This window comes from Ambystoma mexicanum, chromosome 6p (assembly GCF_040938575.1).
Source record: "Ambystoma mexicanum isolate Mex_15411 chromosome 6p, UKY_AmexF1_1, whole genome shotgun sequence".
Lineage (NCBI taxonomy): Eukaryota > Metazoa > Chordata > Amphibia > Caudata > Ambystomatidae > Ambystoma > Ambystoma mexicanum.
This window is the reverse complement of record NC_090935.1, coordinates 588,840,223-588,861,009: the sequence shown is the minus strand read 5'-3', so window position 1 is coordinate 588,861,009 and position 20,787 is coordinate 588,840,223. Positions and strand designations below refer to the sequence as shown.

Sequence of the window (20,787 nt, the reverse complement as noted above, 5' to 3'; positions counted from 1 at the left end):
TGTTACACCGTTGTTAACCTCAGAACCACTGTCTAAGTTGACAGCGCTGCATTCTGCTGTTTTACACCAAATTAATTTTAGCAGGCTTCAAATGTTTTGCTACATTGACCTTCAGAGTGACGCATTAACATCAGTATTTCCTTTAGTTGAGGGAAGAAGGACCCAAACAACTTAAGCAGGGGAAACATCTGAATTGCTATGTATTTGGGTTCTAGCAGTATTAGCATAATTGACCTAAAACATTTGATTGAATTGTTTTGACTTTTTTTTTCTTCAGTCAAATGTGTGTGTGTGTGTATATATATATATATATATATAATCTGAAAAGAAAAGTCACAAAAATAGGTTGGTAATGGTATAGATCAGGTTGAAGTGGGGGGATGATTTGCAGGGGGGGTCTCCCCCTGCATTTTAGACCAGAAAAAAGGTCAAATAAATGAGATCAAATGTTTTAGGTCAAATAGAACCAAACCAGTTCTACCACCTGGATATGTGGTTATGTTCAGATTAGTAGCTATGCTGTCCCACATTTAAATCCAGGTCTTCAAAGATGGCAATTCATACTTGCCTAATAGTCTATCCTTTCTTTTTTATGTAGCCAGATGGCATATTGTAAAGGTTTCCTTGGAACCTTATCTTCTAATTTTTCCACTCCTGATTAGATTCTGGGTTTATCCATTCATTAATGAACACTTAGCTGTGTAGGTTGATGGTATTTGAGAAGACGCAGGCATCACATACCTCCTCTCTTCCTGGATTGACAAAGAGTTTTACTCGAAAGACTATGACTAGATCTTTCCTATATGTATGATATTACCACTTTTTAAAGCTGTTTTAACAAGGGTGTGGGACTATTATTGGTAGGGTCTGAAATATATAAAAGGTTGTGGTAGAATCCTCTAGCTGTTACCTTCCCAACCCTGGATTGTTTCTGCCAAGGATGTAATTCAGTGTTCAACCTGGTGATCATGGGTGATTGACGCTATAGAAATCTGATTTCTTAGATATTTGACTTTCCGCTCAGCCCAGTGGAATTGCGTTCCCAGACTTAATCTGGCAACCTTTCCTGGTGAGGGTGAAATTTAGGGCTTCAGTTGTGTCAAGATTTATTTAAAATTCTCATTCTAGCTCAGTGTAGCTTTAATAGATCAAGAAGGGTAGGTGATTGAAGTGGATGCCTCACTGTTACAATATGAAAAGTGTCCTTTAATATATTGTGCTCCTGTAGTCGCCTCCCCTGATAATTCCCATACTTCTTATTCTAGCAGCAGAGTATTTCACCACTAGTGTTAAAAGCAAAAGCGAGAGCGGACAGTCCTGTCTCATGCTCCCTGACAACTTAAATATCTCTGATAATAAACCATTCACAGAAACTTTAGTGATGAATGCTGCGTAGTGTGAAAAAGTACCCTTCAAAAGGTGAGCACTGACTTAACACTTTTCCTGGGCCACTAGGCCTGGTCAAAAGCTTTCTCCACGTCTGGGGCAACCTTTTGGTGAGTTTTATAGGGTATTTCAATTAGATGAACAATGTTCCATCCGCATCTTGTCTTGCCACCACAAAGCCTGATGATCTGGATCTACTATGTAACGTCCCTTCAAAATATATGGAGAGCATTTATTTTGGCTCCTACCATAGTTCGGTTTACATTTCCGTCCCTCCTATATTTGGTTAATAACTTGTTTAAGAGTGCATTATGCCTTTTTTTTAAATTATTATTATTATTATTATTATTTTATTTTTTAAATTTTTTATTTTTATTAAATCTTTAAAGCTGTGTGTTTCTTCTTAAGCTATATACTTATTGAGTGTATGATCACAATCCGATATGGTTTGCAAATGGCAAAATGTAGTAGTGTGGTGTTATGTACCCTTTTATCAGAACCATACAGCTTGGATTGAAATGTCTTGAATTAAGCTACTTTTTTCTCTGTATGGGTTATACTCCAGTAGCTTTTTTGGCTCCCTTTTTTGTAATGATTTAACTTCTTGCTTTGATCCACCAGGCCAGCAATCTGCCTGCTATGTTACCATGTTCATAATATTTGTTTGTTTTTAATAAGAATGAGTTCCATTCTATGGATAGACAGTAAGTGTATCTGTGTGCGTAGCATTTGCAGTTCATGAAAAACCTTTCTACATCCTGTTTCCTTAAACCCCTGTTCAAGTTACAATTTTCAGGAATGTTTCACATCTTCTTTGGCTTCTGACCCTTTGAGACTAGATGCCTTTTCTATTATGTATCCTTACGTAATGGTTGTAAAGGCATCCCAAAGCAGTGTGATTTAAAAAAAAATAATAATAATAAAAACAAACAAAAAAAAAAATGTATTTTGAGGGAGGGGATTCATGTGAGGGGGCTTGGGGCAGGACAATCATTTTCCTGAAAAAAGCATTCAGTCTCTAAATCTTTTTAATAATTGGATGACGTCTCTGACAAACCTAGGTTAAGATGCCACATCACTGGGACGTAGTCGGATAATTCAGTCTGACCAATAGATGCTTTGTCATGTGCAGCAAACAATCCGCCATTTTATAGCCATTGAATAATATCTATGGGCATGTGAAAAAAGATGTAATATCTGTCCCTGTAGTTGTGATCTCTCCACCCATCGATCTGCCCATTATTTTTAGATGGCTAAATTCTGTCCTTTACAGCCCTAGCAAACGTTTGTGTGTAGCATTTAAGATTGCAATCACCGCTTGAATAAGCTACCGCTTGGTGAAGGCAAGAGCTCACCCATATTGTGCTCCAGGAAGTTCTTTTTATTCCCACTTGGTGCCTATATCGTCGTTCTAGTTACTAGCCGACCTTCCCACTCTCCTGTTATGAACAAATATCTCCCTCCTTTGATGAGCTTAATGTCTGCGGGAACACCAAACATTCCTACTCCTAAGGATGCATACTCACTTTTTTTTCTCCTTTACTGATAGTTTTATGTGGTTTGTGCGAGGGGTCAGTAATGCGAGCTGAACAACTGCTTGTAGTTTTCTGTGTTTGACATTTTATTTCAAAGGAAAAATGCAAATAAAACCTAACTAAGCCTACCCTATCAGAATTCCCTACCTACTCTAGGATCTAAGGGAAAATCTCCTAGCATATGCAAAACTGGCCCTCACACTAAAACAACAAAACATTGAAAGCAACACATAAACAACATAAATAAGAGATGACCAAACAACCAGTGTCTTGGATTGCTTCTGTCTAGCCTGGGTAGATCCTCTTCCCCAGGAATGTCAAAAGTCCATTCCTTCTTAAATCAGTTATTGGAAAGTTCCAAAGAAGTTCCCCTTCTAAGTTCCACAAAGAAAACTGCACCATGGTAATCCTGGATGACTATGTCCAGGATGGAATGGATAAAGTTCAAAACAAAAATACCACTTCTGCTTTAACAACTCCTCTTCTGCAGCATCTTGAGTACAGTTTGTCAGGATGCTTCTTCTAAATAAGTTACTCTCTCCTTGGCAACTCCCCTCTGCAAATGATACTGTGAGAGCATGCTTCTCTGCTTCACTGTCTACTACTGTTTCAACTACATTCAAAGGTTAATGTTCTGACAAAATGATAGACAGCCACAGCTCTACTATTTCTGCTGCAAATGGATATTTTAAATATGTTGGGCAACTTTAAACAAGACTCTTCAACCTCTACAGGTTGGAATAGCACTCTTCTTCCTCTGCTATAAGAAAGGACAGCCTCTTTGCCTCTTTTCTGTATTGTAGCGATCTTGAAAATCTGTTTTGGCTTCTAACCTGCTCTTTCTGTCCGCTTCAACAGTCTCGGCTTCACAGATAAGTGATTAAGTCTTTTTTAACAAGCACCCAACCCCCTTCACCAGCTTTATGCACACCTTCTGATTTCAAGTAGTTACCCCAAAGCTGTATTGCCACTCCTCCAGCCTTGGTTAACCTTGTCACACTTGTATAACAGGACACTGGTTTGTATCAGCTTCAACAACTTCAGAGCATTGGTTTTTGGATCTTAATTGAGCTGGTTTCACTTTATAAAGGAACTGTCTACTGGCTTGCGTAATGCTTGTTCTGCTCATGACGTCTCCAACTTCTACAAGTCTTAGTATTTGTTTTGAGTGTTACAAGAGTCCATTTTCACTTCTGAAATGAATTTAGGTATACATGATATCTTTTAGGATGAACTTTATCTTACAAACATGCGTTCTCTTTTATTCTGACAGTGTTCTACTTTAACAAGGATCAGGAAACAGCTTCTCATATGCAACCTTTCGGTGATGTAAAATATGCGTGAAACACTTTGGGAGAGTCAATGACTACTTTGTGACCACTAATAACATTCTCCCACTTAACACCCCAGTAATGGTTTTTAAAGGCCCCAATGGGAAAAGATTTTCTTAAACAGGCACTTTAACTTGTGCTGAAAACACGTGATACAAATTCCCTTTGTTATTGAAGACTTCCCATGACTGCGAACAACTTCACCCGCTCCAACTTCTATGCTAGTGTGAATTCAACTGGTTACAGTCACAGGCAAGGTCATTCCTGGGCTTTGAGAGTACGGAGCTTCACTCACTGGCTCCAGAAGTCACAGCTTTTGCAGGCGGCTTCCACATTCTGACTCTTTCCTCAACTACTACTGCTCCAGGCTCTCTTGGGACCCAGATCCCTCTACAGCACAGGTGTCTGGGGTCCTGCCTCAACCATGGAGAGTCTTCTTTTCTCCAGCTGCCCTCGGCTTACTTCTGCGCAAGGCCTCGGGTGGATGCACGGCTTCAGCTCTGCAACACTCTGAAACACTTGTGTATAAGCGCATAATAAATAAACACTCAATCATTCGCAGCAATAGGGTGCAGCTGAAAAGACTGCTTGTATCTCCCAGTCTCTTCCAGTGCAGCCACAGCAAAGTATGGTTTGTGGGCACAGGACCAACTCGGAGCCTGCAGGGGAAATCTGCTCATCCTTCGCTCCAGCGTCCCTTCTGTGGTCACACTTCCTAGTGAACTGCCAGGTCCTTCTCTGCTTCTTTCTACTGCTTCTTGCTGCAGCAGCCTTTTATGCCCCTGAGGTGGGTTAGTTGGCTTCAGGTGCAGGCCCTTCAGGTTGATTGCCTGACCCTGCCACAGGCTGTCATACTTGCCTGCCTGCCATTTAGCTCTACTTGCCTCTTCAGTCCTCTTCATCAGTCTCTGAGGGATCCTGGGACACGTAGTTTGTTTTATGGAAATTAGGTTCTTCTTCTTTGAGTTGGCAAATGACCATTCAAAGGGTGGGTTTATGGGGAAAGTTTAAAAAGTGGTTCCTCCCAGTCTTCCTGGTCCGATTTCTCCCCCACTTGATTCCCCCCCCCCCCCCCCCGCAGTACACCACCCCCAGGGTCGTCAGGATCAGAGAAGGGTCCCAGATCAGGTTTTTGTAGGGAATCCCATCAGATTCTCCAGAGGTGTTAGTGATTCATTAGTAAATTGGTCTTTTCTGAGTGAAGGAAATGTATTGCTCATTATAACTTGTTTGGGGACTTAAATCCCCTTGTACCAAGTATAAGGAGCTTAAACGTTTAGTTTAATTATTTTTGCAATTTTTTTCTTGGGTCCTTGAAAAAGACGTGTGACATGCCAACCTACCTTAAACTCAAGTCCCCCCTTCCCCAACAATATTGCCAAGAAAAAGTATCCTTTCAAATCTGTTACTTGAAATGTTTTACAGGAGGTAATAATGGCCCACGTGGAAAGCTGGAATTTGCCAAAGGTCCCAGATGAGAATTCCCTTCAGGCTGACCGAGACCCCACCCTCTACTTATGTTGAACTGCTCCTTTTGAATATTAAGTTTAACTATTCCATGAGTAGGAATTGCCTCTGGTTTAAATAAGTTTCCACTTTCGAAGATTGTGCATTACCTAATTGTTATATGCAACAATCTCATACATAAACATTAAAGTTACTGTAAACAAACCCTCTCTGAAATGAAGTTCTTCTAGGGGTCTCTTCCAATGATTCACTCCATTCTCCAACCTGTAAGTTTCTTTTGCGAATTGGCACAATCTGCCATTAGTTAGGTGTCCGTTCAAGTGGGTCTGCGGATCAAAGGCCAGTTACCAATAGGGTTGCAGCTTCATTCAGTTCTGTACATCTCCTCTGCTTGTTCTCCCATTTTGAATAGAACACCAAAGGGAAATTACCATTTGTAAGTTATTGTTTATTTCTGGAGCTTTTCTGTAATTGAACATAGGGATCAGCACTTCTGAAATCTTACTGGTGATACCTCTTGGAAGATTGACTATTTTTAACCCTGGCATGATATTGCCACAATTTTGCATGAGGCTATATCCTGCTTCGGACTATAGGAATGAAATGCTGTTATCGTGTCTTGTGGTTTTGCATGCTGACCTTTCCGTAATGGGCCCAGTCTATGGACCCTATCTAGAACCATTCCATTCTTTGTTACCTTCGGGTCGCCTTAAACATTGCTTGTGTCCAAGTCAAGTTCCTTCTAATAACCCCATAACTCATAGGTTCTTGTGCCTGTAGTAATTTCCAAGATTCTCCAGGTTAGTTTCACTATATCTCATGCTACTTTAGTGTCAACAAGATCTGTTTGCCTTGGTTTTAAATCCCCCCTGCAAAGGTTGTATGGTGGATCCCGAGCGAGAGCACCCTCTAAGGGATCAAGAGTAAGACTCGGACACAGTGGCAGGTTTGTTGTTTGCTATAGAGTTTTATTTCTCAAAACCATAAGAGGGTTGGGGAAAATCCTATCTATCCCTAATCTTATAAGGGGTTTCACAGCCGCAACAAAACTAAGGAATGTCTGCATCAGGATGTTAACTAAAAGAGCATACTCTGTCCTTTGGCCAAAAACCCTAATCTGTAACTTACACTCTAAACCTAATCTACAGTGCACAATGGGATTTCTACAGACTATGCATTTGTAGCCTTCTTTCAGAGTTCCAAAATATGTTTAAGGTGGATCAAAGAAAGAAATGAAGTTCTATCAGAAAAAGCGATCACCCTTCCCCTAGATTCCTTCTGGTAGTTTTAAAAAGTCTCTTTATCACAGTTCCAGTGTTCTTCTCAAGGGTTTACTTCACATTTTCAGGGGGGATTACCTTTCCCTTGAACTCTCACACAATTCATCGAAATTGTTTATGCTCTGCATCTTCCACTTGCTTTCTGGGGCGATCACTCTACCCTTCTCCACTGATTGCTCCTCTTTATGTCCCTGGTGTACTCTCCTGCAGGGTATTTACTCCTTTCACACCTATTCCACAAAGAGGTATAATTCTTCCCTCGTATGTATTGGCTTGACACTTTTCCCAACTTTAGATTCACTTCCTTTCCCACTCCTGGTTTACTCTCCTGCCAGGATATCGCACTGTTTCACATAGTTCACTTCTCCTGCGGGGGTAAGGGGATTTGAGCCCCAGACTTCTTATTTGCCTGGTTCACTAAACTGCCAGGGCTTTTCCATTCTCCAACTACTTTCTTGGTTAGCCACCAAACAATGGGCCTCATCACAAGTCCGGGGGTAACCGTGCCAGTAAATACCGGCAGGGTGCCGCCGGACTTGCAAATTTTACCAGCGCCTGGCTTGCCGGAAACACAGGGGGATTACAACCCCGGCGTTCTGGGAAGTCAGGTGCCGTTAATTGTAAATCCCCGGGAATGGAGACCCCGGAAGCACGGGCACCATTACTAGCACTGCTGGTGCTTCCGTGAAGATCCGCAGGAAGGTGCCATTCCGCACGCCAGGTCTGAGCCTGGCAGGGGGACAGCACCCACCCGTAGAGTCATTGTGCCGGTCCAGTAACCAGGGTGCTGGTAGGATTACCGGCACCGTTGTAACCGGACCGGCACAGTTAGAATGAGGCCCAATGTTTTCTAAATATTGGGTCACCGACCCTTTCTGATTTAGTTTGTTTCTGCTTTTATTTCTTCTTTCAGTTATGGGGTCCTCAACACTTTTCCAGCACTGTTCGCACTCTCACCAATTCCTGTTTTGAAACGTTGGGTCACCGACCCTTTTCTAATATTGCTTGCATCTGCATCAACTTCTTCAATGGTGTTACTTAGCACGACACAGCATTCACCTTCCCATGCTCCGGTACCCTGTTTGCTTTCTCTCGGCTTACTGGGCGGCTTCAATGTTCACATGTCTTCCCTTCGTCTTCTTCGGTTCGCTGACTTACTGTGCTTCCCGTGAGCCGGTAAGCTCTTGATGCTTTGGGCCCTCAAGCGGTAAGCTTCCTTCAGTTTGCCTCTCCTACATGCTGTTTGTGTCCGCCTCAGCAATGCTTCTGATGGTCTGCTTGTCCTCAGCGTTCTGACCGGCACCAGAACAAGTCACCCACAGAGCCAGCCCCGGCCTCTCTTCGTTCTGGTGTTCTCTTAGCTTTGTCAGCTTTAAACTTGCCGGCACAGTGTAACGCTTTCCAAAGACACGAACGTGGCATTGGCTTACCGCTTCTGGTCATCTTCGTTGCTCCATCCCTCTTCCTCATCTTCAGGGAGGGAGGGAGGGTGGATAAGGCGATTGACTAGGAATGTTTGGATATTCTTCATTCACGTCACAATAAGCCATAGGTATTCTGTACGGGTACATGGATGTCATTAACACAATTATGGCTGTAAGATGATTTTGGTCTAGTATTTTCTTGTCCCTCTGGAGTTTGTCTTCCCCTAAGTGATCCTCCCACAGAGAGCCACCTCCCCCACCCCCCCCCCCTCCCCCCCCGCCGGGTCAGAGTCGGATAGCTCCTGCCTTTCCCTGGCAACGTAGGAGAAGCTTCCCTCCAGAGAATCGTGACGATGTTGCTAGATTCTTCGTAATCCTTTTTCCTATCAGGTCCACATCTTGTTTGTTTTCCTTGATCTCCTTTTTTGAAGAAGCCAAGCTTTGCATCAATCCCTATTTGGTCAAAGAGGTACTTGTTGACATTTCTTGTCCTCCCTCTTCGAAGGAAGGAGGTGTTGCGCATGACTTGTTTGTTGCCATCTTATTTTGCTCCTCTTCTGGTCGTGCCTTGAACTCTTCTATAGTTTTCCCTTGCTAGATGTTTTGTCGGCTATTAGATAATGCAGATTTGTAAGGGATACAACTGGCCTTCATTTTTGATCTGACTTTTCTCAATGCTTCAAAAGGTATGGTGTTCATGCTAACTTCTCATGTGTTACATGACTTACTCTGTGCCATAATATATAGCTTTTCATTGTAATGATTTGTGCAGGTGTATTCTTGCTTGATCTCTGTCCAATAGTATGGATTTATATTGTAATAATGTGTGCAGGGTGTTTTCTTCCATGACCATCATAGGGATTCTCAAGTGATATATTGGCCTTCTTTACTAGGCGATAAAGCTTGTGTTATGGATCTTCTTGGAATTCGTTAAATCAAATAACTTCAAGGATTCCTGTAAAGTGTGTAGTCTAAGTGCAGAACCAAATCTTTATTTAATGAGGACAAGCCTACTATTTATCATTGAATGTTTACAAACCGTGAGTTTGAACTACCAGACTCTTCAGTTTTGATTTAGTGAAGGACAGACACATGTATCGAGTCTTGTCCCTTGATTTACTGGTATAAATGTACTGAATGGGCACCTCTTGCAATGCTGTTGGTCCCCGCAGCGGTACCTCCTCTGCTCTCGCTGGTCCGCCCCAGGATTAAAATATATAAAAAATAATGGTATGTTAAATATATATTTCTGAACAATTTGGACCGATGTATAAAGTAAAAATTTAAATGGGGCATGTATTCCTCTTTTAATCTTTGTTTTAGTTAAATCCCGACAAAGATGTTCATGTTCAGCAACACAGGTCAAAACCGGTTGGTGAGAATGTCAAAACATATCGATGATTCTGACAATGAAGGTTTTTTAAATAAACTTCTAAGGACTCGAGACCTTTCGAGGCGATTTATAAATTGAATACATCTTTGCCACTGAATTGGATGTACTAGGCGTCATTGGCCCTAACTCTGTTATGCCCAATGATTTTACATGTTTGCACTGTAGCACCTTTTGTAAACGTATGTCTACTGTATTTATTCTATTGTATTTATTGTACGTTTGGATGCAAGTCTTTGTCTCACAAGTATTCTTTAAGTGTAGGAACATTTATTGGTCATACATTTGAATGTCATAGGTACTTTAATCAAAACTACATGAATTTGTGATGGATTACATAATTGTGACTATTTTTGTATATGTTCTTTCTGCTGTCTCTTATAAAATATTGCATATTAACTGTTTTATGAATTCAAATTGTGATTATTTCTAAGTTTATTCCACATATATATTTCTTCTGCTAATATCTGAATTTCTCGTGTTATTATAAGCTGTGGTCCTCTGTGTGTTAATGGTCCACCTCTCTCTGCATGTAGCGGCGTCTCTTCTACATTCTCATATATGCCTGGCTTCCCTCTATGCGCTCGCCTCCACAAGCCTGCCTCGGCTCTGCCATTTTAGATATATTACAGGCCTGTCATAACTTTCGAGTACAGAGTTGCTCTCTGCAACTTCGTCCTGAGGTCTTTGAGTTTAATATGACTTTCAGCTACCCATTTCTGTTAGTTATACTCCTGAATAGAAACATTTGGTCCAACACAGATGCAGAAACTCTGATTACATCACAAAACCCTTAGGCAAACAAATTCAAAGCACTTGGACAGGAAAGGACCACATGTCCATCGCCCATCTAGGGGAAATGCTGACAATGGAATTGCTTACCCTGACATAACAGCTTGGTCCTTTCACCATCCAGGATGTCCCCTCCACAGTCGACTCCAGCAGCAGTTCAACAAGTTCTTGAACATTTGTGCCCCCCTCCCCCCCCTTGATCTTCAAAACAATAACCAAGAAACAAGAACTAGAGCCTGCCTGTAACTCTGCCCAACGCCTCCATCGAGCAGGGCTACATTCCCATCTCCATCAAAATGGCTTTAGTCAAACCTCTCTTCAAGAAGCCCACAGCTGACCCAAATGACCCAGCTAGCTGCCGTTCATTATCCAAAACAGCTTTCACTGCCAAAATCCTCAAATGATTTTACTGATAGTTACTGCAATATGTTGAAATCTACAACTTCCTACCTACACGAGTCAAAACAGATTCAAGCTAAACAAAGGAACATAATCTATACTTGGTTTGATATTGGACAAACTAAAGAACAATACAGACAGCGATTCACCAAGTTCACTCGCCCTACTTGATATTTTGGTTGCCTCCGGCACCGTATGTCACAAGGTCCTACTGAAGAGACTAGAAGACTTTGGCAGAAAGGTAATGGCTATATGCTAGATTGCCACTTTGCATGTCAGGTTGCAAGGGTGTGACCTGAAGGGAGGGAATGAGTGTTTCTGTACTCTTGGTAAACTGAGTACCTAAAGTTCCAGCCTCTTCTCTCATCAAGAAATGCATGGCCCTACTACTGGAGCTCCTCAACAACTCGGGTCTTGCATGCTTCAACGATGCACAGATGATTCACATATCCACAAATGACCCAAAAACGGACACACTGGGCCGCTGTACATGTGGACTTTTGGATGACAACAAACAGACATAAGCTCAACCGAGCCAAAACTGAACTCAAGATCTTTGGGTGGCCCAACTTAATACTGCACACTCCCCTTGCAGGATGTAATTGGATCCTGCCAGCTAACTGTGAAGAATCTCGATGGACAGCGACCTTACACTAGAACCAAAAGTTAAAGCCATTAGAAGGGGTTGCTGCTTCCAACTCTAGCATTCAATGCATCCTGTCCTACCTGACCTTCATGCACAGGGCCTGGCAGTTATCACACTGGTACTATCAATATTACGCCAACAGGTTTTCATTGTACCCTGTAAGGAAGGCATGGTATCAGCAGTAAGACGGACACAAGTGACCACAGTTCGAGGGTGTTTATTGAACTTCAAAAACGGTTTGAAAAACGCCTCTCTAATCCTAAATCTACTAATGGGAGCAAGCTATGACCATCAAATAATGTAGTCCTCGTAGTGTTTTGTCAAAATAAAAGGGTCTATGCTAATAAACCTATTACCAAGTCTTACCTCTAAATATGAATAGTGTGGGAAACAATGTTCCGAAGAAGCAAGAAGTGTTCACAAAATGATTTGTCATGATGTTCAGGCCTTTGGCCTCCGTTCCCACATTTTCAGCACTGGACAAGGCAGTGCAATTGAGCTTAGCACAGTCTGTCTTATCTAGCACGAGGATACAGTTCAATCATTAGCATTAGGGCCTTCTGTGCACAAGTCTCTGTCTTTCAAAGTCTCTTCATTCAGAGGGCCTGATGCGCCAAACAATGTCCTTTTCCTCTTTCAGATTATTACAAGTATTCAAGTTCTTAGGCGATTCGCTATTCACCTCTGATCCCCCGCAGCCGGGCTCAGATCCTTTCACCACAATGCTCGTAAATTATTTATGCATCTTATTCCTCGTAGGTTATTCTTTCTTGGGTGACTCGCGGTTCAACCAGGATGCCCCACTCGGCCGGGCTAAGATCTCTAAACACAATGTTCGTAACTTTACACAAACTTGCTTTAACCGAAAGCTTTTAGCTGATCTCCCTCCGCCGGGCTCGGACCAACTTCCTATACAATTTAATTAACTATCGACTTTCGAACGTGCACAGGGTTTTGCTTGACCAGTTGCAGGACCACTTCGATTTCAAAATTCGTTATCACTCTTCACATTTGCCACCACTCAGCTGGATGCCTAACGGAGATTTTCGAATGAGCGCCAACGTGATGCCGGACCACTCTGTCTACGGTATCTTATCTTCGCTTCAAAGTTCAATCACTCATCTGCTGATTAATTTTTTTTGCTTCACTTGCCATAAAAGTTTCATACACTGTTCTCTTCAGTTTTCATTATACAATGTTGCTACTTGCAACCTTGGGTTCATCACCGACCGGTCTGGTATCAGTCTCCCCAACTCACCGGCTGTGCTGACTTCACTGGTGCTGCTTTGTTTTAGGAGCCAAGGACAGTACCACAGTGGCCAACTATTTCCCTGCCTTGACTATCGATGCGTGACAGCTCTGTGTACCTCCAACACACAATGCAGTGTTCTTCATTCTCGATTCCTGGTCTTTCGTTTCCTATTCTCGAAGGTTCATGAAAGTAGCCGTCTTCTGTTGAAAAGGTCAAGGGCACTTCCCTCCTTGCAATCCTCTTCGCTTTTGCCATCTTTCGCCTTGTATTAAACTGCCATCTTGGAATCACTACTTCATTGTGTGCTTTGCCTTGCTCAGAGTGTGCTTTTGTGCTCCGCCTTTTAACCGTGTGGGGAAGTGTAACTGAAGTCAGGTGTGTGTAATGGTCAGTGACTGCCTGACACTGCCCGACCATTGTATTAGGACATGTCAGGTATACGTCTCGGGTGTTAGTCTGTTTTTCTCTCGCAGTGAGCTGTCCTTGAGAAAGTGTTTTGTTGATAAAGGGGGTGGGAGGTGTCTGAGTTCCTAATTATCCTACCTGGTAGGATGGCGTAAAGGTGTTACAGGGAAGGAGATACCACGTCTCGCCATCCGGTGTCCCACCCCTCCCCCAGGTGATCCTCTAGCACTGGTCCACACCCAAGAACTGGCTCCAAAAGTGATGGCGGTGTCCTGACCACCTGGATGACAGATCCCCGGGGACGACCTAGAATATCTACACAATGTGTTGCAAAGAGCTCTAAAATTGACAGCCAGATTACTCCTAACATTGAAAAGATTCAAACTTGACACCCCAACACGCTGCATACTCCATTGGCTCCCATCGAAAAGAAGGATCCACTCTACTATGCATCGCTCACTAGGTCTACCCTGGCCTGGCCCCTGAATCCATCACAAGGAAATTCTCATACCACAAACTATCAGTAATACTCTGGTCCAGCAGCGTTGTGCTAGTAAAAGGGGCAAGCTCCTACCAGAAATCTCATAAGGATATTCTTTCGCTTTCCTTAAAACCAAACTCTCTTCCCAAAAACCTCTGCACAGAAGAAACCACCCAACGTTGGTGGGGAAAACAAAATAACTTCAGAACAAGACCAGCTCTAAAACATCAGACACTATAGACCTTCTTGTCATATTTGAACCACAGGAAAGCACCCTCCAGAGTTATAGGAAAATAATAGGATCCCACACCACCAACAAGGACTATTGTGAAACAAATTTACTTGGGTCGGACCCCACAAAATTGATCTGGGATAGAAACCTCTTACCACCAACGCCTAACAGACTGGCCTAAGAATTTGCCTGGATGGCATGCACTTGCTTGCTACCGGATGGCACCCAACATTTGCTTTCCCCCACTGCGTGTACCCCTTGTTTGTCTACTCCCTCGTTCTCCCAAACTAACCCAATCATGCCGTAACTCTACAACCCTACACTACACACAAATCCTCCACACATGACTACCACAGGCCTAGTCATTACCACATGAACATTAATCAACCTGTGAATAAGCTCTCTTCTTTAGCCCTATCACACTCTCCCATATCCATCGGCTAACGAGACCCAAAGCCCTGTAATCCATCAGATCTTGGACTCTTCTCCTTGGAATAACATACTCCCAAGAGTCTCTGTTAAACCCAAACAAGCAGACGGGCAATCTGATACTTGCGACCTGCACCAATCAACACTACATCTTTCACATCCGCCTCTCCCATTAACCTCTCCTTCCCTCTTTTCTTATAGAGCCGCCACATGCAGTGAGGCCAACAAACATGGTAGAATGGCATTATGCAAGTCTACTTTGCATTACGTTACGTGTAAATGTGTATAGCACTTAAATTCTTCTACTTAAAAGTATATTTTTAGTAAATTTACTTTCTGAACAGATATTTGTGTGCTTGTGGTTGACAGACTTTACCTTATGGTCACCCTGCACCGTACTTTGGGTATATTCTGTATGCTTTGTCGCGTTACCAAACGCGAGTCAGGTCTGGATTGTTGGTCAACCTGGTCTGGCAACAAAGATGCTTTTTTTCTAAGCTTTCCCCAGAGGACTTCACTGATGGTAAAAATGGACACCACATCACCCTAGAAACAACCCATGCAGCATCTCCCACAACAACCCAGAAGCTCACGCTCCTCAAAGTCTAATCTGCAATCTCACACGCAGCAGACATTGTGGACTTCTTAGCCACACCTAACCTGGATGTACTCCTCTTCAATGAATCCTGGTTCACACCCACCTCTACCCAGATCCTTTGTTGCTTGTCTTGGATGTCTACAGCATTTAACGCTAAGATAGGACTTTGATCATACACAAGTAAATGTAGCCTTGCCCCAACCTGAAAGTAGCCACAGCAAGCTTTTTTTGTAGCACTCTCCTGGCACTTCCCCTCTCTCACAGACACAGTTGACCTTCAAGCACATGTACAAATCCACTAAGCCCAAAGCTTCCTTCAATGATTTCTCTAAGCTGGCCACCACTGTGTTCTTCACCCACTTTAAAATCTTCCTTGGGGACTAAGACTTCCCAAGTAAGACTGACACCAAGGCCATGAAGGGCTACTCAACCTACTGGATACATTGAACCTCACCCAGCACACAGGTGACTCCACTCAAAATAAAGGAAGCATCCTGGACTTCAATGCAGCCGTACAAACCCTCCAATACAACACACTGCTGCCTCTTAACTTGTTGGACCACCTCACAATTTCCTTCACCATCTACCACATAACCCTGACCAACCACACCATGACTATCAAGTGGACATCCTGCTGTTCCAAAGATTTTTCTTTAGGGCTCCGAAGACTTCTCAACTCTCCAGCACAGTGCATGCTTCACTGGCTTCCACTCCCCGCCAAGATCATATTCAAAACTGCATGGATCTCCTACAAAGCAGTTTCAGACTGAGCACCAACATACTTGTTGTCCTAACTCCATACCTCCTGGAAGCTCTCGCACCTCACGTAGCAAAACTATCTAAAGGTTAGAGTCAAAGCTATCCCACAAAGAGAAGACTTGCAAGCAGTCCTTCTCCTGCCATGTCCCGACCATCTGGAACTCAATCCCAGTATAGGCTTGAAATTTCCAGACCATCCTCCAGCTCCCGGAAAACACTAAAAATGTGGCTCTTTCAACAGTACCTGCTGGACGAATAAATATCCTCTCTCCCTCCATCAGTACTGCGCTACTGTATAAAATGCTGAATCCAATTCGGGCACACTCCGTTCTACTGCTCTTGACCTAGGTTTGCGCTATAAGCAATACAAAAAAACTGTGGCCCTACCCTGTCGGGATCTCTCAAATAAGGTTGCAACTCCACAAGGCACTGAAATCAACATAGTTCCCCAGAAAATCATTACACCATCGGACCCAAACAAATTTGCTGCCTAGTTCCTAACCCTCACCCCATCAAAAGCCTTCTTCTATTGGAGAACCCCTGCAGAAGCCAGCAATAAAAACAAGTTAACCTTCAAGGAAGTCAAAATAGCATAATTCCCTTCTCCCTACCCTTCCCACACCACATACAATCAAGGAAACTAAGTTCTGCCAAACATTGCCCAGCTTCGATGTAGACACCACTCTGATGATCCTACCATGAAAAACAATAGGGACTACCTTCTAAACACTCTATCCAGAAGACTGGTCCAAGACCATAGCATACCTCAAAGCGACATCCTGCTCGGATTACTTCTCGTCAGCCTCCATCCTCGATAGACTCCTCGCAGAAGCTCTCGTCTCCATTCTGGCATATGCAGGTCCCTCAGTTAGAGTACCCTCCCCCAATACCATCAAAAGCATAGAAATTCTCCTCCTTGCTCAAGTAAATATAGGATCTAGCAGACCTCAAATACTGCCCCATCACACCTTCTTCCCCTATGCAAGATCACTTAAAAACTATGGCCATTCAATTGCAAGCATACCAATGCCTCTAGCTTCACAAATAACAGGCTTAATACCCATAGGCAGCCACATTCTAAGTGATACACAATGTACTCCTCGCCCTTAGTGATCCAAACCCCTATTGGTATTTAGGTCTCTCTCCAGCCTTTGACATTGTTAAGTTAAGCCCTCATCACCATACTGCACAACCACATGGACATTGGAGGGAACCTACCCCCTGCATTCACATCATGTCTAGAAGACCATTGTCCGGTTGTCAGGAGGCTAAAATTTACATCCCCTCCTCTGGAGTTCAGAGGTCCTTCCTCTCACCCATGATATTCAGTCTCTGCACGAGTCCCTGGAATTCCTCCTCCACATCAACATTCACGTCCCCCAATATGCAGATATACAAAACAGTGCCTAAAATGATCCTACAGTGAAGACTTCCACCAGCTCATAAATCTGCTCCAAACTGTGCCCACCATAAGTTCTTTCTCCTCACCAGCAACACCGAACATCCACACCTGGCTGTTAGCCATCAACCTTGAGGGCTTCACCAAACAGCTGACAACTTTCACCTGGTACCTGGGATTCAAAATAGGCAGCTGCTTCTTTTTTAAAATATACTGTATCTTATAAATGTCCCTCGTGTGGGAAATCAAGACCTTGCTACCAGACACCAGCTTCAGATCCACTTGGCCCTATCTCACCTGCGCAGAGGAGACGTCCTGCTTACCGGCCTACCCACCACCACCACCACCACCACCACCACCACCATAGGACCCATGAGAAGCAACCTACACGTTGCTTCCCTCCTCATAACATTTCCCTCCAAGCATGACGACATAGTACCCATACACAACTTCAGACTACCCATGCAAGTATGCATAACCTTCAAAACCAGCTGCATCTTATATAAAGCTGTCACTGTGCCCCCACCTACCTCGCAGACAGTGTCACCGTCTCTGGGGGTCAGTGCACTGCAATAATTCAGGATGTAGCAAGGTTGGAGCAGCAGAAATGCAAATAAAGATAGAAAACACACACTTGGCAGTCTATGCCTCCAGACTATGGAACCTCATCCATCAACATCACACTCGATTATATGCATAAGAAAGTGCTCTTGCAGGGAGACCTGTTATTTAGAACACTGTATAAATTAATACATTTTAAATGCTTAGATGGCTCCTGATGAATTGCAATGTAATCTAGTGAGTGTCCGTTGAATCAATTCTCCAACTGTGTGTGGTCGGCGCAAAAGTGATGAATGATTGATTGTTTTTGTGTCTATTACCATATGTTCTTGGGTTCATGTACAACTAAAAAAGGCAAACTGTCAGAGAAAAAGGGCACTCCAAACTAGATGATGATGCCAGTGGCAAACATTGTCCGGCTAGAAGTTTGTTAAGACAGTGTATTGTAACCCAAAGCATATCACAATACAAAAGGGGATGCCCACAGGTGGCTGTTAGTGTTGGCATAGATCACACACACGCTCTGTTCTCCCACAAGGCCCTTCCCCCTTCACCTCCCTCGAACACCATCTTCCCAAGCAGCCAACTCGGGCAAAGAAATTAGTTGATGTCTATTTTTCTATTGACCTGTCACTCTGTGTGTTTAGCTGCTTCTGTAAAATGGGTAGGCCCTGAACACTACAGATAGCTTCAGGTTGCTTTTTTGTGTGCATCCCATAGCCCAGATACTTGATAGGATGACACCTCAGGCAGTACTCTGGGGTGCTAGCTTGAAAGACTTCACGTCCCAGGAAGTCTTACTAAACTCACAGCTGGGGGCTGGAGTAACAAACATGTGACCATGAATAGAGTGTATTCCGTGAACCTGAAGTGTTCACGAGTCAGATTATCGAAATCCTACCTAAGAGTACGAGCTTCTGCACTTTGCGCTCCGAGCCTGTCATTATCTCCAGTACGGCAGGGAGGAATTCCAAGATGGTACTGCATGCTGGAGATGTATTTGAAACCATACTGGCCTTAATTAACGATGATGAAGACTGTCTGGTAATAACCCAATCTGAAAGATACTCTAATAATAGAATAAAGGGGGGAGCAGCTGGGAGGGGGAGATTAAGGACGCCCTGAGAAATAACCAATCAGGATAGAACATTCAATCAAAGATGTAGGAATAACCTATCTGAAACAACATTAGAAGCAAAGACCCACACTAGGGAGCATTAAAAGGGCTAGGAAGGCTCAGCTGTAGAGAGAATCCCAGAGGAAGAAGACATGCTTCCACGTGCTGGCTTGATCAAAAGAGAGCCTCCTGGGGTGTGAACACTCTAGGATTACTGCCTGAAGGTGGCCAGTGCTAACTTGGAGAAAGATCAGTAGCCAGTTTCGAAGCAGCGCTGAATTGGTGCCCTTGGAAGTAGAAACTGGTTAGGGCGATTGGAGAACACCTCTTTAATCTTGAAGGAAGTGGAAGGCCAAGCTTAAGGTTAGCCACCAGCAACCATAAGGTAAAAGGGAGATGAACCTGACCCTTATCGGGAGGCTGACTCTGTATCGATGCCTGACAAAGGTCTTAATGGGGGGGTGGGAAAATACCCATTGTTGTGAATGCTAAGAAAAGCAAGGCCTGGCAGCAACCTACTGTGAATGGTGAGAAACCGAGGGCCTGGGAGAAACCTAATGTGAAAGCTGAGAAGCCTACGGTCTTGTATTGAATGCTGGGGAAACCCAAGGGCTTGAGGGAGGTCTGCTGTGAACACTGAGAAACCCAAGAAGTGGGGAAGCCTACAAAGGTTTGCTACAAGCCTTAAGGGTTGAAACCTGGGAGAGGATGAAAACTGAGAGGCCTGAAGTAGACTAGACTAAGTAACTACTGCAAGAGCATTCCCAAATTAATATTTCTATTTTTTTTTGTGTTAGACTAGGATCAGACTTTTGAAGTCTAGGTTTTTATGAAATGTTTCTTTGAACCAAACCTTGGAACATTTGTGTTACCTGAGGGTAGGCAGGAGGCTTAAAAATAATCTGTTACGAATAGGTGTTGGGACACTTTGGTTGGCCTCTATTTCCAGACTTTGCTTTGTAGGATAGGGCATCACGAGGACAGACCGTGACTTGGCTGTGATGTCTATAATTTAAACCAGAACATACAAAGTTATGAAAACCTTGAGAAAATCTCTACTTTTGGTCAAAACGTCTGTTGCACTATTTGCTTATGGCCAATCTTTATTTATAGCCTCTCCCTTAAAACCAATAGGCGTTGATCCAAGCCTCACTTAGCAAAGCCCACTAATAAAGATAATTTAACTGCAAGAGGGAGTGTCATGTATTGTTCGGCGTTGCAACAAACTCAACTTGAAAATGATAATGCTCGTCCCTGGCTTTTTCAGAACCTTCTCTTTCCCTACCAGACCTCCCATTCCCTCAAGCTAAAGCATTATCCCTTTTGTTAAATGCACCTATTTGACTAAAGTTTATTTCTAGGGTGGTGGGTGAAGCATTTTTCTGTTATGCGTAATTGTACTTTTTTCTTTTTTAGGATCCTTCAGTTACGCAAGTTACAAGAAATGTCCCCACCGGGCTAGAAGAGTATAATCCTTTTATAGATTCAAGAACAGTAAGTGCCTTTACTTTTTTTTTAAATTCAATGAGAGCGAAATTGGTATGAACAGACTAACCAATTGGTATGACATTCTTTAACATAAAATATTTGACCCTGGTCTGATGCTCGATTGTCAGTTGAATTTGGATAATTAAGCTATGTATTTCTTTCAATTGCGTTGTCTAGTCCATCCATAATATTTTGACTCTTGCTATATCGGATCAGTTTTATGTTTACCTATATTTTTAATTAGACCAAGAATATGAAGCCTCAGCTTTTCAATCTTACGATTTAGTACATTGGATCTTCAAATGAAATCCTGAGTTTTGACCATCATTGTGGGAGATACACATAGAACAATACACACAGTAGTTATGTACTATACTTTTGTTCAGTTACAATAACCAATCTTTATTCATAAATTG

The 20,787-nt window shown here is 43.0% G+C and overlaps 1 protein-coding gene across 1 annotated transcript in view; it reads left to right on the top strand.

The window, feature by feature from the left end:
• SCAMP1 (secretory carrier membrane protein 1) overlaps nucleotides 1-20,787 on the top strand; it is a 498,174-nt gene that overhangs the window by 62,070 nt on the left and 415,317 nt on the right. Inside the window, exon 2 of the mRNA XM_069627423.1 lies at nucleotides 20,300-20,377. Within this exon, the coding sequence (XP_069483524.1) occupies nucleotides 20,300-20,377 (78 nt within the window). The remainder of the gene's footprint in view (nucleotides 1-20,299; nucleotides 20,378-20,787) is intronic.